General features: G+C 34.5%; 2 protein-coding genes across 2 annotated transcripts; both read right to left on the bottom strand.

Moving 5' to 3' along the window:
• Positions 1-15,274: 15,274 nt before the first annotated feature.
• On the bottom strand, positions 15,275-16,015 carry LOC133829861 (putative receptor like protein 25). The gene has a single exon (XM_062259676.1). The coding sequence runs from the start codon at positions 16,013-16,015 to the stop codon at positions 15,275-15,277; it is 741 nt and encodes a 246-aa protein (XP_062115660.1).
• A 5-nt stretch (positions 16,016-16,020) lies between these two features.
• On the bottom strand, positions 16,021-17,985 carry LOC133831853 (receptor-like protein 6). The gene has a single exon (XM_062262263.1). It carries the CDS (start codon positions 17,983-17,985, stop codon positions 16,021-16,023), a length of 1,965 nt encoding a protein of 654 aa, XP_062118247.1.
• Between the last annotated feature and the right edge of the window lie 1,015 nt (positions 17,986-19,000).

Below are 19,000 nucleotides of genomic sequence, written 5' to 3'. Positions count from 1 at the left end.
TGAGGAAAATTGGTGACATGTGTGGAGGATTGCTAGACGTGGAGAAGGATACAGCAGAAAAAACGTACTTGAATCATTTGAGACTCAAGATGGAAGGGGATAAAGAGGGCTTTGTACCTAAAAACATTCGACTCCAGTATGAGGGTTCTGAATTTTCTTTAAAATTATTCAGACTAAATGATTGGGGTTATAGATTTCATGGATTTCTCAACACAAGATGGCAGGAAGAGGGTGATTTTTTAGGAGCTGGTTTGACTGGCGACTATGGAGGGGAAACGGTCGACGGAAAACAGCTTCCAGTACCGCTGGTAGGTGGAGCGGCTGTTGTCGGCGGCAAGGAGTCTGGTGAGGAGAAGACCGAAGGGCTTCGGAATGCAGAAATCGCAGGTGTAGGCGTAGCTGTCGAGGTCGGGCTAGGAGAGACCCAGGATTTTGAGATGCAATCATCAAGCATAAAGGGGCGGCGGCCATTCCCTGCAGAAGCGAGTGGGGGAATCGAGGAGGTTTCAAACAAAGAGCTGCAGCTTTGCACGACGTCAGAGAAATTCAGGGGGGAGAAGCTGATTAGTCTCCAAAGGGTTTTCAATCGCATTTATTGCTCACTCTGTCTAAAGGAACCGAAGCCTTGGTTTTATTTAAATTTAAATATAAACCAGAGAGATTGGGGCCAAAAGGACTATGGGCTTGGTGGGCCCTTATTCACTTTTCTGGACTCTAGAAAGGAGAGTTGGAGTATAGAGGATCGGGCCATTATGGGAATGAACTCAGATAAAATAAATAAAGAACCAAGGGGGGAGATATGGGGGTGCCAACGTGGCAGCAAGGAAAGGCAGCTCCATACTGCTGAGGTGTCAAATGTAGTGTGGTCCAATTTTCCCCAGTTAAGAATGGCTCAAAAAGAAAGGGAGCAGATGGATTTAGTGAGGGGTTTTTTTATTAACAGCTTCAGGAAAATGAGCCCGAAGGTTAGGCTTGCTTTTTCAAAGGCAGCAACAAGTTTTTGGTCTGAGTTTGTCAACACAGCAAAGAAAAAAAAGAATTCAATCCTGATAAAAGATGGAACAATGCTAGAAAAAGAGGAGGAAAAGGGAGAAGGACAGCTGATTGTTTATAGAAGGAAAAAGAAAAGTACTCCTAAGGGGGATAGGATGTACCCAGACATAATGAAAAATAATATGGAATGCAATATAGAAGAAATGGAAAGGATTGAAGACTTTCAAGAGGTTGTTATGAATGATGACAGCTCGGAGGGGGGTAGTTCAGAAGAGGAAGATGATTACTCTGTAATTCCTACAGAGAGAGTAGAAGAGATTTTACCAGATATGAGAAAGCTATGGAGTAATGGAGTAATGGAAGAGATGGGGGATAATATATCCTTGGAGCACAGATCCTCTAACGGTTTCACGAGGGGGGAATCAAGGAAAGAAAGTACGGAGAAAGGAAGAATGGAGCCAAGTCAGAGTCCCGAGAATGATTGGAATAAGGTAGCTGAATCTTTGCATGAGTTGGGGATGAAGGTGATATTTCAGAATTCAAGGAGGAGTAGGGAACTGAGAAAATTGGCATGTAACATAAATTATGATAACAACTCTAAGAAGAAAGGGGGGAAGGGGACTTCAGATAAATGAAGATTTTGACATGGAATGTGAGGGGAAGTGGGGCAGCTGAGAAACGAAAGAATATTAAGGCTACGATTTGCAAGATTAATCCGGATTTTATTGTGTTACAAGAAGTCAAAAGGGAGTTGGTGAATAGAAAATTCGTTGGAAGCATTTGGAGGTCTAGATTTAAAGCATGGTCTCTACTTCCAGCCATGGGGAGATCAGGAGGTACTCTAATTGTTTGGGATTCGAGGAAAATTAAAGTGTTGGACTCTTTAATAGGAGAGTTTTCTATATCGGTACTTATTGAAGCGGAGGGAAAGGAGCCTTGGTGGTTTTCAGGAGTCTATGGACCTAGTAGATATGGCGAGAGAGCTGCGTTTTGGGATGAGATAGCAGGCTTAAGTGCCATATGTGGTGATAAATGGTGTTTAGGGGGTGATTTTAATGTAGTTAGAAGGCTGGAAGAGAAGTTAAACAGTAAGACAGTAACCAAAAGTATGAAGTTGTTTGATGATCTAATAAGACAGCTGAGACTCGTTGTTCCCAAGCTGAATAATGGTCAATTTACATGGTCAAATTTTAGACAGCTCCCAATTTGTTGTAGATTGGACAGATTCCTGTTTTCTAGCAAATGGAATGAGATATTCCCTTTTGTTAGGCAAGAGGTGCATGTTAGAATTGTTTCAGATCATAATCCGGTTGTCTTGGACTCCAACCCACCCAAGTGGGGGCCAAGTCCCTTCCGGTTTGACAATATGTGGCTGGAACACAGTTCTTTTAAGAAGGAATTTGCAACTTGGTGGAAGGATGTTGGAGAAAAGTTTGGGACAGAATACAACTTTATGGAAAGACTTAAAATAATCAAAGAGAAGGTGAAGGAGTGGAGCATGAAGGAATTTGGAAGCAAAAAGATTTTAAAACAAACAATAGAAAGGAGAATCTCTGAGTTGGATAGGATGGAAGGAAGTGATTGCTGGAGCTTACTACATATGGAAGAAAGGAGATCTCTTAAGAAAGAATGGCAACAATTTCTTTTTGAAGAAGAGAGAGGAAATTGGCTGAAAGCTAAATGCAAGTGGGCAAAAGAAGGGGATGCAAACTCCAAGTTTTTCCATCGGCTGCTTAATGCCAGAAAGGCAAAAAATTTCATATCCAGAATTGAAAGGGAGGATGGGGTATTATTGGAAAAAGAGAACGAGATAGTAGATGAAATCACTTCGTTTTATAAAAAGCTGTATAGATCAGGACACCGAGAAGTGATCGGAATCGAGGGTATTGAGTGGAAGGCAGTCCCGGACTTCCTCGTTGCACATCTGGAAAGACCGTTTGAAGAAGAGGAAGTGAAAAAGGCAGTGTTTGAATGTGATGGGGACAAAGCACCAGGTCCAGATGGCTTCTCAATGGCAGTATACCAGAGGAATTGGGATATTTTAAAAGGGGATCTGATGAGGGCGTTTACAAGTTTTTCAGAAGATGGTATTATCCAAAGGAATTTGAACGAGACATACATTTGCCTTATTCCCAAAAAACTGAATAGCTGTAAGATAAAGGATTATAGGCCGATAAGCCTAACTACAAGCTTGTACAAGATAATTTCCAAAGTATTGGCTATCAGGCTTCGAGGGGTATTGGATGACACTATTTCTGAAACTCAGTCTGCTTTTGTGGAAAATAGACAGATATTAGACTCGGTCTTGGTGGCAAACGAGGCGGTGGAGGAATATAGAAGCAAAGGACTAAGTGGTATAGTTTTCAAAATAGACTTTGAGAAAGCTTATGACTATGTTGATTGGGAATTTCTAGACATGGTACTAGCAAAGAAAGGATTTGGCCATAAATGGAGGAAGTGGATAAAAGGCTGTGTATCCTCAGCATCCTACTCTATATTTATAAATGGAAGACCGAGAGGAAAGATCTGTGGGGAAAGGGGGCTAAGGCAAGGGGACCCGTTATCACCTCTTCTATTCATTTTGCTAGTGGATGTACTTGGTAGGATGGTAGACAAAGCTATTGACTCCTCTTTGTATAATGGTTTTCTTGTGGGGAGGGAAAAGGTTTCGGTAAGTCATTTACAATTTGCAGATGATACGATATTCTTCATTAAAGATAAAGGTTCAGTCCAAAAGTTACTTGATATTCTAAAGACGTTTTGCTCTGCATCCGGGATGAAAATCAACATGAGTAAAAGTCAAATCTTGGGGCTGAACATGGTGGAGGAGGTGGTTGATTCTTTGGCGAGGTCGGTAGGGTGTGAAGTGGGTCAGTGGCCCTTGAAGTACTTAGGGTTGCCTTTGGGGGGGAATCCTAAAAAACAAGTGTTCTGGGAACCGGTTGTAGCAAAATTTGCGAAAAGATTAGATGGGTGGAGGGGTGCATACTTGTCTAGAGGGGGTCGACTAACTATCATTCAATCTGTGTTATCATCCCTACCAACTTACTTCCTTTCATTGTTTAGAGCACCCAAAACTGTGATCATCGCCCTTGAAAAGATGATGAGGGATTTCCTTTGGGAAGGGGGTGATCTGGGTGGGGGTGAGCATCTAGTGGCTTGGGAAAAGGTGTGTAAACCTCTTTTTCTAGGAGGGCTAGGTATTGGGCAGTTGGAAGCAAGAAATAAGGCTTTTTTGATGAAGTGGCTGTGGCGATTCCCGCTGGAAGACAAGACCCTTTGGTATAAGGTGATTAAAAGTAGATATGGGAGAGCTGATAACTTCTGGGATTCGAAAAGAGGGGATTCTCTGTCGTTTAGAGGACCATGGAAGAGTATTGCGGCATTGTATGATGCATTCCTGACTAGGGTCCGCTTCAAGGTTGGTAAGGGGAATAGAATCAGATTCTGGGAGGATGTTTGGGTGGGTGATGAAGCCTTTATGAGACTATTTCCTGATCTAATGCAGATTTCTAATGGGAGACAAAAGAGTGTAAAAGAAATGGCGGGTGGGGGAGAAGGCCTCTCAAGATCTAACTCTGGATGGGATTTTCAGTTCAGAAGACAATTGAGAGAGTGGGAGGCCCCCCATTTAGTAGATCTGCTTCAGCTTCTTGAACAGAAACCAATTCTTGATGTAGTGGATGACTCAAGAATTTGGTCTCCTGGGATTAATGGTATTTTCTCTTGTAAAAGTGCCTTTCAAAGTTTAGTCTCATACGAGTATAATTCACAAGGAAATTGGGCTAAGTTGGTGTGGAAAGGTTGCGCTCCATCTAGAATCAAAGTTTTTGGTTGGCTGTTAGCTTTGGAAAAAGTAAACGTTCAGGAGATAATGCAAAAGAGAAGACCTTTCCAGGTGTTGTCTCCGGGCTGGTGTGTCTGCTGCAAGAATGCTGATGAATCTTTGTCACACCTATTTCTTCAGTGTCCTTTTAGCCAAGGTCTATGGAATAGATTACTGAGAGAATTTGGATTAAGTTGGTGCATGCCAAAGAAATGTGTTGATCTCTTGTCTTGCAAGATAGATGGGGGGAAGAGGTCTGCTAGATTATGGACAGCTACTGTATTGGCTATCCTTTGGGCAATATGGTTAGAAAGGAATGGCAGAATTTTTGACAATATAGAAAAGAAGAGTGTAGAGGTGTGGGATAAAGTTAAATTTTGGGTTGCAACATGGGTCTATAGGACAAAATACTTTAAAAACCTTTCATTTCAAGATCTCAATAGAGACTGGGGCTGTATTTTATCCTACGATAGTGACCATGATTAGAATCGTATCTGATGTATAACTTGTACTTATGTTCTAGGTATTGGTTTTTCTATGTAATGATCCATGGTTTTCCTCCGCCTTAAGTGAGGGTTTCTAATGAAATTGGGGGTCAATCATTGATTGACCTTGTCTCTTTTCAAAAAAAAAAATACTGTCCATTATTAGAACAACGGTACCATAGAGATAAAGGAGTGGAATGGCTCAAGGTTTCTCGCATCCCTCGCCTTAAAATCCAAGGCAATACAACATGGTGAGCAATATGGATTCCCTTTACTTCAGTTCATCATATTCATCCGGGTGCTACTTTTTGAGTACTTCATTTCAGCTCAATCTTAATCCTACATATAAGATTTCATTTCCACAACTTATGATTATTATTTTCCTGTTGCCAGAATTGTGGCAGCTGAGCAAGTTTATCCAAGCCATACAAATTATGAGATATAAACAACAAAATTTGTCACACTACAGAGGTATATTTCATACATTTTAAGAAAATCATGTGCTATATAAGATATCCATATTGTAGTCATTGGATCACTTATTTATAACATGCATCATCATCAAGATTAAAACTACAATTCTAAATTTAGAGATTATTACATGCACTCTGCAATGCTACTACATTTTTTTCTTTCAATTAAAATGGCAGTCTTAACAACTTGTCTGTTAATTTAGCTTTTTTTTTGGTTCATTAACTTTTTTTTGCTATTCTTTTCAATGTGAAGTGAATGACGAAATCAATTTTAGCACACAACTTCGTAAAATTGATCTTCACTCTTCATTTTTCTTTTTAAAACAAGCAATCCCTATCCAATCAAATAGTGTTTTTATTTGTTCATAATAAAGCAGTTCAAGGTGGAAAAGGGTCTTGATCACATGGTGACAGGGGACCCATGAGCTCATACACACTCTCTATATCAGACAAGGATATGTAGCATATTACTGCTATTGATAAATCAGTATAATTTGATTCCATGAGAGATGCTCTATTACTACATCTTTCTTTGTTTAGTTTTGAGTTGTTTTGTATGTATATGGAAGTGGTTATTCTACCATAATCTGGAACTTATTAGGAAAATTTTGTGAATGTTCTTGATGCAATTTAGTTGTTAGTGTATAACTTCATGTGTACAAATCTGATATGAAAATATGCTATCGCAATCTTTTTAGAGAAACTCATTATCATTATTTACAGCAACAAGATGCCTCAAATATCTTGGAGGGCTTATACTGAGAGTGTCTTTTTGCAGAAGTAATAGTGTCCTAGAAAGTAAGTTTTAATCAAAACAGAAGATTCATATACAAAGCACAAACTAAAGAGAAAGACTGGAGCACTGAGCTAGAGATGTGAGCTTTAAGAACAGAAATAAAAAAAAAAAATCATTAGCAACAAAATAAATTTCAACACCCCAACCAAGTCCACAATTCACACTAACTTGGCATAGTTCATAAAGTTGAGTTAGTTTTACAATGCTTTTGCTTTGAATATATTCTAATGGAGTTTGCTTAGAGCATGCAAACACATGAATTTATCACATAAGGAACTTCCATAAGGCCCTTACTGGGATTTATTTAACACATGGGTCTTTTTATTTGGTATAAAAAAATGACTTAACTACCATGTGGTGGATTTTATAAAGAGAAAACTTACATTTTCACAGTAGAGAACACCCCAATGAGCAACCCTTTTCCTAAAGCTTACTGAAATCAAATGAGAGTTATAGTATTCAATTCAATAACCTTATATTCTTATAAGGATGAAGGATTTAGAAATATGGAACAGAAGAAAACAGATATGTATGGAGAAGCAAATTGAAACCATTCATCAAAGAATATATTAATTTATTTGTCAACAATCTAGCTCACACCTTTTCAGTCGGCTAAAATATCAAAAAAGAAAGAACTCTTTGATTTCTTCCAATTATTTGATATTGTGAAATATTTTTTTCTTGATGTAATCCATATGGTTACCAATAAAAACTATTGAGAGCCTTACTGGTGAGAAAAGAGTGTAGAATTGATAAGCCTATACTTGGATTGACTTAGTTGTACGCTGTTAAAATTAGTTCAAAACAGTTTACTTGTTAATTCTTTTTTTTTTTTCTGTTTTATCTCTCTTGATTAGTTGTTGCAACAACTTTTCATTTCTTGATTGTAATACTTAACAGTGTATTCCTTTCCTCTCTAAGTACAATCCAAGTCTCTGAGCTTTGTAACTTTTTGCATAGCTTTATGACTCTTTCCCTGAAATTGTTCTAAAATAGTTCTGCAATTGATAAGTTCTGTTTTGATCGTTTAAGAATCAAACTGGCATGTGTGGTATTTGAAACGTCTTCCTAATTATATCGCAAAACTTTTAGATAAGCCGCTTAAAGAAGTAGAAGGCCTGTTATATTGCGATGTGTGATTTGATAAAAATTATATTACAAATGCAGAATAAGACACTGTTATCCCATTTAATCGAATTAGGATATCCCACATTTGACATATCTCTTGGTAAAAGTAAATACGTCTGTAATAATCATCACAAAGTAAATGTATAGTTTCAATTTATCTGTATCCTAATAACACATCAAAAAAGAATTAGTTCTTCAAGAAATTCTACAATAGGAGAAACTGTTGACAAGTTCCCAATAGAATTTGGTTGATGCAGAATTTGCAACTGTTCATTTGAGTTCAGATAAGCAACTATACAGTTTTACCATGGGAAGTCAATCTCCAAAGTGGTGCAAGTAGTGTAAAATATAAATCATCATCAGAAATGACATTTGTATTATATTATATAGCAAATTATACAGGCAACATGAGTTTCTCAATGATCTTTTTGGTTACCATTATATGGTCAGTACTGATCACTGATCAGTACAATTGAATTAGATTCTTAATACTTGCATACTCAAGGAGCACATGTTAAGAATGAAAGATATAAATGGTTGACCTTCCATAGCATAACACACACACCAATAAGAACTCGCTAAGTCTCACTAGACCTCAATAACATTTAACATGAATACACTTCACTAGATCTCGATGATCCTTGTGTATTTTTTTCTTGAATATACCTTGCTATACCTCACTTAAACATTATTTAAAATCCCAGGTTCGACAGTCCAAGGAAGAAAAAAATTATAAGTTCAAAGAAAAAACGTCTACCGTCACTAGGCGAGCAATTAGCTGTGGAACGCAAATGTAGTAGATATGGTAGTAAAGGCCACAATAAGAAATTGAGTAGGGCTAGACTTTGAATGAATTGTAACCATTTCCTTCTCTTTTGTATTTTATTGAGACTAAATCATGATGTTACGTGTATAGCTTCATTTTAACTTTTTAAAAAATTCAATAATTTTGAAAACCCAATCGATTGAAGACCACAATTTATTTTAACGGGTCCCACCTATTTAAAAAAGTTCCAATTTTTTTTTTAAAATTCAAAAATTAACTTGGAAAGTGTATCTAAGAAAAGTAATGATATGTGCACCTAAAATATGCATAAAAACATTATACACAGTGATGTGACAGTAATGATATGTGCACTTAAAATATGCACCTAAAATGTGATTAATCAATCATATTTATGAAAACTGAGACTTATTGTTTTAAAAAACAGTGACACGTTATTGTATGTAATGTTTATGTACATATTTTAAGTGCAGATAAAAGTCCTAATTAAATTTTGTATTCATCTCACGACTATGTTCCAATACTTTGGAGTTGCATGAATGCAAGTCATGGCAATCTTAGCATGTCATCCTTTTACAATTCTCTCCAAAAAAAAAAGCAATAATAAAATACTTTAGTGAACGTAAGTGTTGTTCATAAAGAACTTTGTCACTGATGAAATTCATCATCAAACATAATATTTGTGCTCATATTGTTAATTAAATCAAAAGTTTTTTTGATGATTGTTTGACTTTTTTGTATAAATTAGTTGCATGTGTTATTGCGTTTTTTTTAGTGTCTTTTGATGAAGATTAAAACTTGGAGGTTTAAATTAGAGGAAGATGAAGATTGAAACCTGGTTTTAAATGGTAAATCCAAGCTAATTAGTTGGATTAATGTGATTGAAATTTGGGTGAATCTAATATTGGATTTCAGATTAAAATTAGAATTAAATTTAGTTAAAAATTAAAAAGTGATCAGGATCCTAAGTAGCACGAGGAGGAGATGTACACTTTTACAGTTTTTTTTCTTTCTTTCAATTGTGTCAAAAAAACATAATTTAAGTTTTTTGTATTTTTTTTAATAAATGACGACTTTTATTTAATTCATATTTTCTTAGTGTTTTTAATCAAAGATTTAAGTTTGATTTTTACGAATTAGTTTTATTAATGTTGCAAAGTCATTCTTTGGTGTTAATCAATGCTGTTGACTGAAGCTTTTTTAAGGACAGGAATATAATAAGCAAATTGGAGATGAATCAATCGAATACAACAATGAATATGAGATTACAAAATTTGTTTTTTGAAAATAAGTAAGAGTGTTTAGTATTGTTTTTAGTATTTCTCAATTTTTTTTACATAGTATTTTTAATTATTATTATTTCACATTATTTTCTCTTTCATTAATTTATCTCTCGTCATTTTTTCTCTAATTACTTTCGTTCTTATCACTTTTGATCTCCTTATTTTCTCTCTCGTCACTTATTATCTTATTATTTTCTCTCTCGTCACTTATTATCTTATTATTTTCTCTTTCATCGCTTCCTATATCTTCATTTTCTCTCTCCTCATTTTTTCTATCTCGCCATTTTCTCTCTTATCACTTTCTCTTGTATCAATTTCTCCATTCTCAATTTTTCTTTCTCAAAATTTCTCCTTATTTTTCATAATTTTTTCTTTCACATTACTTTATCTCATTATTTATTACAATTTTTTTAAAAAAAATTCTCTTTGTAAATATATTGATTAATTTTTTATTTAAGATATATATTTTTTTAAATAAAACTAAAAAATTATTTTTAGAAAACATTAATCAAACATCTATTGTTTTTTGAAAACTACAAAAAAACTATTTTTTGTTCTCATTTATGAAAATACAATTTTGAAAACAAAAAACATAAATCACGCCCCATGACTCTAGTCCTAATCCTGATTTTCAATAAATTAAGTGTGAAAATATCCAACCATTTCATTATTCATGTGAAGTTGGTGGGAATTGTGGACTTTGTTAGGGGTTGATTTCTAGGCTAGCTAGGCCCCAACAACAACCACTGCCTTGACTTTAAATGCATTTATGTGACCAACGCCACCAATCACTATAGTTACAAAGCCATATTTTTCTTTCAGAACACTTTTGCTGAATAATATACTACTTCTATAACAAAAATGATTTTTAGGAGTGATTATATCAATAGCGATTAGAAGTGTCGTTATTAGTTGCCACAAAACATATTTGTTAGTGGAATAATGATATGTGCACAAAAAATATGCACATAAATAGTACACATAGTGACGTGACAGACTAACTTAGCTAATCACATTTATTAAAATTGAGACTCACAATTTTAAAAGCATTACCACGTCACTGTGTGTAATGTTTAAGTACAGATTTTGGGTGCACATATCATTACTCTTCGCTAGTGATATCACTTCGGATAATTTTTCCAATTAAAAATATTATTAGCGGTTATATTTATAATATTAGTGGCGACACATCATAATTTTAATTTAGAATTTTTTAATATTTTATTATATTAAAATTCATATGTATTTTTTTTAAAAGAAAATTATTAAATTTTAAAATTAGAATGCACATATTTTTATACATAAAAAATGTGTTCCTAACAAATTTTTGGTTTAATGGTTTTTTAAATAAATAATATCTTATTTAATTTATTTTAAAAAAAATATAGACGATGTTTTGATTTTTTTTTAAATATATTAGGTATTTACCTAGCCTAGTGTGCAAGAAGTGTGAAATTGATGGAGCAACACTTGGACTAAAATTGGAATTTGACTGACGTTTTTGAAGGGTGGTGGGACTATAGACAAATGAATATGAGGTATAATTGTGTCTCTGGTCTTGACCATATCATCTTCAATAAACAGTCAATATATTCAACCATTTCATGATTCATGCCAACTTGATGTGAATATAGTGTGGACTTTGTTGAGGGCTGCTTCCTAGGCTTGGTGTGAATATGCCTTGGCTTATATGAAATCCAGCAGCCATTATAGTACCAAAACCATGTACTTTTTCCCTTCTCAAAAAAATAAAAGCTAGGTAAGTACAAGATGATGATAAAGCATTGAGTGAGTCAATATGAGCTTTCCCTCTGGCCTTAGCCTGGCCTACTGCGTTCCATGATATTGTTTTATCGAAGAAAAAATTAAAGGCAAAGGATACTGCCCTTTTAGAAACGACATAAATTAAACTTTGGAAAAGAAAATGTGGTTCTTCTTATACAATGGATGGATGAGGTTACATCTTGCTACAATATATAATTTCAAGTTTAGGGGTGATAATTTGGGTCACGACATGATGACACAACACGACACGAAAATAAATGAGTTTGAGTGACACGTTTAATAATCATGTTAGTGTTTGAATTTTTGACACGTTTAATAATCGTGCCGTGTTCGTGTTTACCTTAATAGTGTCGTGTCATAATCGTGTTGACCCGTTTAATAATCGTATCGTTTTATAATTGTGTCAAATATTAAGGTGATGGTGGATGAATGGGTGGTGGGAATCCAGTTGTTGATGGCAAATTTGTGAAGCACGACATAGTAATGAGTAAGATCAGACACATTGAGAACTGAGCGTTGTTCCCAAATCATATTCTAACCCACCAATTCAGATAAAACCTTATCTTTGTTGAAATCAAATGCATCATTGGTAACAACAGAAGGCACATTGAGTATCTTGGCAATTTCAACAGCACTAAACAAATACCAATGACCCCGAACATAAACTTGACCAACATAAAAGAATTTCTATCAAACAATTCATCATTAAGATTAGCATAGTATTTGTGAGAGTGTTGAGTCTACTTGTGGATATCTATCTAGTCCTTTGTAAACATGTAGTGTCTATTGTGAACGTTTTCATAAGGATCTCCAGGAGATGATTCTATCTATGTCTCACTTCGGGAGGAAGTAAGCACTCACTATTCTTTGAAGGAATTTCAAGAGAATCAGCATTTCATCAAAACCAGATTTGGAGAGAAGAGTACAATAAGACTGCGACAATAGTTTAAGAGGGAATCTTACATTGTTTAAGTCGATGCTTTTGCACACATTATTTCTTTACTAATTGGTTGATTCTCTGGGCGTGGCCCCGTAGATGTAAGTTATCTGAAAGAATTTCTGAACCACGTAAAAATTCTCGTGTGTTGAATTTTTACCTGTTTTTCTGTTTCTGTTGTAATAATTATATAAGCAGCATTAACAAAACTGAAATCTGTTGAAACAACTTAATTAGTATTCCACATTTAATATTAAAATACAGAATTTCAAATACTTTGGATTTTGTCGAATGTATTGTGGAGTATCATCGCAATTTTCATGGGGTTTAATTTCTTCAATAGCAAGCTTCATCATTGCTTTTAAAACATGCCTAAATTTTCAGCTAACAATTTCACCTGAACGTTGAAATTGTTCTTGAATCATTTGATTTCCAAGATTGTGCCCTAAGATCATTAGAAACATACCTACAACTTCTTCTAAGTTCACACCTCTAGTGGATGTTAAACCATAACTTCTTAATTTATCACATAATTTACAAAATGCATGTTTTTCCATTCGAAAAATTTCATGGCAACGCTGATTGTGTCCATTAAGAATTTCCATGATAAAATTCCATCCTGAATGAGGAGAATCTCTACATGGCTCTTTAAATACAAAATTTTAATATGGTTCACGACCGTGAGAATTAGCGAAGAGATAAGTAGCCAGGTATCCTAGGAGTCTGAATGATCCTTGGGGTGCTTATGCTCTATTGTATAATATGTTGTGTAAATATGTTTAGTGTGTGCACACATTACGGCAAATTTTTTTAATCTGTATTTTTTTAGACCTTTTAAATGTTATGAATGGTTTGCACAAAATTGGCGTTAGTATTTTCGGATCATTGATTAGTTATACAATAACATTCAAACATGTCTTTGATAAATTATACATAATCATATATATTATAAAGATTTATAATCACAAATGGCTGTAGAGATTGATACAATAAAATGAGAAAAATAGTGATATATATGAATAATTTAGAAGTCAAGTATTATTCTACCATACTTTACACGTTTGGTTATGTATTATTTTCCTAATTTGTCTCTATTATACATAGACCACATGTAAAAAGATATATATAAAAAATCAATGACTTTATCACATATATATAATAGAATTCGAACCAAGTTTTCTTCATTGAAAGTTTGAAACTAGTCAAAATAATGATAACACGTTTTGGCATGTTTATGTTTGATATTTCTTCTTGTTTTTATTCTCCCAATAGAATGACACTCTTGATAAATATGTGAATGACCTCCATTAATTAATGACACATCTAGTGAGACCACCTTCTCTTATAGGAAAGTGATCAATTAATGACTTTTCTTCTCAGACACTACTCTCACACCATAATATGCCCATTATTATCACTATTAATTAGGCATGAGCCAACAATTTCTTCTTCTTCTTTTTTTTTTTTTAAAAAAAGATGAACAATTAATACTAGTATAAATCTTTTAATATAAAAAAGCTAGTTGTAATTAAAATTTAACAGCATACTAACCGTTAATAAGATCATCTCTAATTAATGTATTTGGCAAATATAGTATTAAATTTTACACAATATTTAATATATAGTGCTCCCTTGCACCATTTAAAATATTGGCCATTTGATTTAAAAGTTAAAAAAATTACTAACGTTAAAATTGTCAATATTTGTCATGTTATTTTTTCTTCATTTAAGTAAATGAATAAATAAGAAGGTATAAAAGGTTATAATTTTAAGTCAAATTTTGTAAAAAAAATGGACAAAAAAAGATAAACTATTAACGTGGGTTGTACGTGTATGCGTGATATGCCTGACTTTTGAACAAACAAAGTTCCACTGACTTTGATAAAAATAATTATACTTTATATATAATGTTGAAAAATCTTATAAGTTATATGGTTGAGTTAAATAATTCACTTTCTTATTTATTATCTAGTTTTCGATCGATTAAACATAAAGAGCCAATTATTCCAACTTAGTCTACACGTTTTGATTTTTCTTTTGAGACTATAATGAATTTCTTCTCAATAGACAAAATAATATCATCAAAGTAGTATTAGTTCCATTAATTTCCACCCTACTTTACACGTTGTACTTTGTCTATTATTTTCTCCCGTCTCATCCTTTAACCTCTTTTTTGTTCTTAGTTAGTTTCTACTCTACACAACTACAAAAATAGATCATTTCTTTTGACCATGCTCATTTTCGAAACCTTCTTTGTTCATATATTTTATCAATAAAGATTAATTGTGATAGATAAGGTAAAAATTGTATTCACCCTAAAAGAAATTTTCACCTAAAAAACAGCTGAATTATGGGATAATATGCTGCTATTTTTTGCAATTTAAAATATTTTGTTTAGTCAATCATGTCTTTACAACAATAATTGCATGTGAGTAGTATATTTTCAATTCAGATTGTATGAGAGAACGAGAGATGGATCATTATATGGCGAGAGAGGAGAGCTATATCTCTTTGGTCCCCACGAATGCTAATATTTTTTTGGTGGAGATGTATAATTAAAGAAAGAAAAGCAGATGACATAATTAATGACTTATTAGAAGGGACATAAAAACTTTGGAAAAAGAAAATGTGGTTCTTGTACAATGATATATATTACATCTTGTCAAGATCATGAAATTTAAACATCTTGTCATCATTCAAAAAGTTGGGTATAGAAAGAAGGACATAATTTAATTTATACCAGAGAAAAACACACCAATATGTTTATTAGTTGTACAGTAGTACTTATATAGCAGAAGAAATAATATAGGAACAACAGCTATTGTGGATCCATACACACTTAATTAGTTCCGCCAATCTTGTTCTAGAGAAGTAAATCAACCACGCCAACCGCGTCCTTGGGATCACCATCTCCCCAAGAGAGAGTCCAATAACAAACCCGCTAACAAGTCCAGCCAAAGTGAATTTCCAGTCTGGTTCAATGGCAAAATTAGAATCAGCATCTTTGTTTAAAGCAGATGATGGTGGGAGCAGCCAGTTCTCACATTTCTTCCACAATGGATCTCCACACAGTCCTTGATTACCCTCAAATGAGGTATTCTCGAACGTGTTGAACTGGCTCTCATGTGGTATAGGACCTGTGAGATTGTTATAAGAGACATCAAACTTTTGGAGGAATTTTAGCTCTGCTAGTTGCTGAGGAATCTTTCCCGACAGTTGGTTTTGAGAAAGGTCTAATGATTCCAGTTCTGTTAATGCCCCCAACGATGGTGGAATGTGACCGGTGAGCGCATTGTTTGAAAGGTTGAGTGAGTAGAGAGCCTTGAGGCTTCCAATGGACTCAGGAATCTGACCACTGAAATTGTTGCTCGATAGGTCAATGACTGCTAGATTTGTTGGGATTTTCCCATAGCTTGTTGCCACACTTTTCATCACAAATGTTGTTGAATAATTATACCAAGTGGTTCCACGATAAATACTCACAATACCATGTTCGTTAAAGGTGACATTTTCCCTTGCGTTCATGTATTTCAAGTTGCTACCTCAAAAGCTTTCATAGCATCCCATAAGAGCATATATTGAGAAGGCAATGCCCCTGTGAAATAATTGTGAGACACATCAATAATTTGTAGCATTGGAAACTCACCCTTAGTGTGTTCAGGTTTCCCTATGACTCCATGAAATTTGTTCTCCCTCATTAAAACAACTTTTAACATAGGAAACCTCCCAAGCCAAGTGGGGAACACATCACTGATTTGATTGTAAGAAAAGTCAAGAAACTCAAGATTCACACATGTTGCAAATGGTCGTTGAAGTTTTCCCTGAAAATTATTGTGACTGAAATCCACCATCCTCAAATCACTTTCCTGCTGCTGACATTCAAGAGGAATGGTGCCATGGAAAGAGTTGTTTCTCAAATTCAAAGCTATTATAGAGCCACTAATCATACTGCCTGAACAACGAGGAAACTCCCCACTCAAGTTATTGTTTGACAAATCAAGGATCAAAATTGAACTCAAATTGCATATCGACTTGGGAATTTCACCACTTAGAATATTGTCAGAGGCATCGAAATGTATGACAGATGATGGAAGAACTGGCAGTTGTCCTTCCAACAAGTTAGATTGGATATTTAACACACGCAGACTAGACCAAGGTAGAATGGTTTGATGGTTATGAAACCCTGTTATCAAGTTGTTGGCTATATCTATCTCTTCCAAGAGTTGAAGACTTGAGTTCATTAGATTTTGGGGAAATTGGCCGTATATATTGTTACTGGAAAGCTCCAACAGTTCGAGATTAGTTTGATTACCAATAAATTCAGGAAACTTGCTCAAGTTGCAAGAGGCCATCGATAGAAACTTGAAGTTTGAATGTGTGGTGTTAGGATCTCTTTCTCGTTCTTCAATATGTAACGAAATCATATTGTAGCTTAGACCAAGGACAGCGAGATTTCTCAGTTTAAGAAATGAATCCAACTGCAATGTACCACTCAAACTATTATGCGAGAGTTCGAGATCTTCAAGATTATTGAGTTTGAACAAGGACGGCGGAATTGAACCAATCAATTTGTTTGAATAAAAATATATGTGTTGTATTGCAGTAAGATTGCCAAACCAAGAAGGGAGTGGCCCTGAAATTTGATTGTTATTTAAATTTATGAAGAAAAGGAGGGTGAGGTTTTGAACAAAAGATGGGATGTACCCAGTGAAATCATTTTCTTTGAGATTTAGAAAAGAAAGCTGGGTTAATTCACCAAGTGAAGATGGAATAGGCCCATACAATCTACAACCTCCTAGACCAAGAATTTTCAAAGAAGTCAAATTTGCCAAGGAATCACCTAGTTCATAACCCATGTCCACAAAGTTTAGAGACAAAGTATCCAAAGCAGTCAAGTTTTGGACTAGGCTTCCAAGATTGGGATTTTTAAGTTTCAAAAGATTCACAACTACAGCTGGATCGTTACCACCAGTGTTATATGACAGGTCAAGTTGAGACAACTTAGACAAAAGTGAAAGTTGAGATGGAATCTGACCTTGGAAGAAAGAAGAACGCAAGCGAAGAAATTTCAACTCCGGAAAGAAGCCCATGGCAGTGGGAATTGGAGAGAAAGTGAAGTTATTATAACTAAGATCAAGCTCCTGAAGATGAACAAGCTGAAAGATAGTGTTGTTGGAGTGGAAAGAGCCGTAGAGACATGAACGATCGAGGTGAAGACCAATGACATGACCAGTCTCCACATCACAGTCAACACCATCCCACGAGCAGCAGTTGGTACCATTATTCGATCCCCAAGACGATGTCTTTGGATGGACAACTACAGTCAAAAAGGGATCAGGTCTACTCCGACAATCTAATTTAAAGCTTTTGTTGAATTGTATCAAAGCATTTCTCTCCTCATCATGGCAAGAAGGCTGCATAGAATTAACAAGTTGATGAGAAAGTAGCAGAAAATGAAACAGTACATTAATCACAACAAATAATGAAAGAGCCATATATAGTGTTCCTTTCCAACTTAATAATGGTTTTTATGATCTTGGTAGAGACCATACAATTCCCTTAATTATATATATATATATAATTATATATGTTATCTCCATTTATTCAACTTGATGTGTACACGAGTGGCGGAGCTCAAGTCCACGTCCCAATACTAACGAGTCATCACCACATGAAACCAATTCGTATTTTCCACGTTAAAAAAAACAAAAACCAAACGGTGGAAAGTCTTTAAAGTCATCACCGATGCACTAATTAATACCATTATTTGTGATTGCTCATTAAAACTAATTCGTAAGTGCAACGTTAAAACTAATTCGTAATGTTTGAGTGGTAAGAATGGTGTTGAAAATTGATTATGATGTTTGAATTCTTGTTGGAATAAACATTGGAATCTGTCATTAATTGACTTAATTGTCCATATTTTCCTTTTTTGTTTATATTTTTTAAAATATTCAAAATATAAATAAATTTAAAAAATATTTATGATTTAAAGGCACGGCAAAAAAATATTTTTAAATAAATTAAAATCACCTTTCAAAATTAAATATATTCAGTAATGTTAATCACAGATTTAGTCAACGACACTGAGTCAAGTAAATGATAATAAATAATAAAATAACAGAATTTAAGTACACAACATATAAATATGACTTACATCCACTTGCACTTTTATTTATCACAAATGTCTCAGACTCAAGATCATAAGAACAAGATAGTTATTTCTTCATTATGCTTGAGAGAGAAAATATAGTGTTTGAAAGAGTTTATGTATGTAAAGTGCGCATGAAAAATAATGACGGTGAGAGGTCTTTATATTTATAGTCTCTAGTGGGTCTTGGGCCTTACAGGAATAATACGGGTTTGTTACAACTGGATATGCAATAAAAGAATATAAAAAAATACATTCAAATCACAGTTAAATAAATATCTTGTAAGATTCGGGTTGCTCTGGTCGTTTGAATTGCATCTAGGGATTTCCTACAACTAGGGCTTCTTCGAGCCATTGTA

This window comes from Humulus lupulus, chromosome 4 (genome assembly GCF_963169125.1).
Source record: "Humulus lupulus chromosome 4, drHumLupu1.1, whole genome shotgun sequence".
In the NCBI taxonomy this organism is placed as follows: Eukaryota; Viridiplantae; Streptophyta; class Magnoliopsida; order Rosales; family Cannabaceae; genus Humulus; species Humulus lupulus.
The sequence above is the reverse complement of the archived record's forward strand: the minus strand, read 5'-3'. Positions and strand labels throughout refer to the sequence as shown.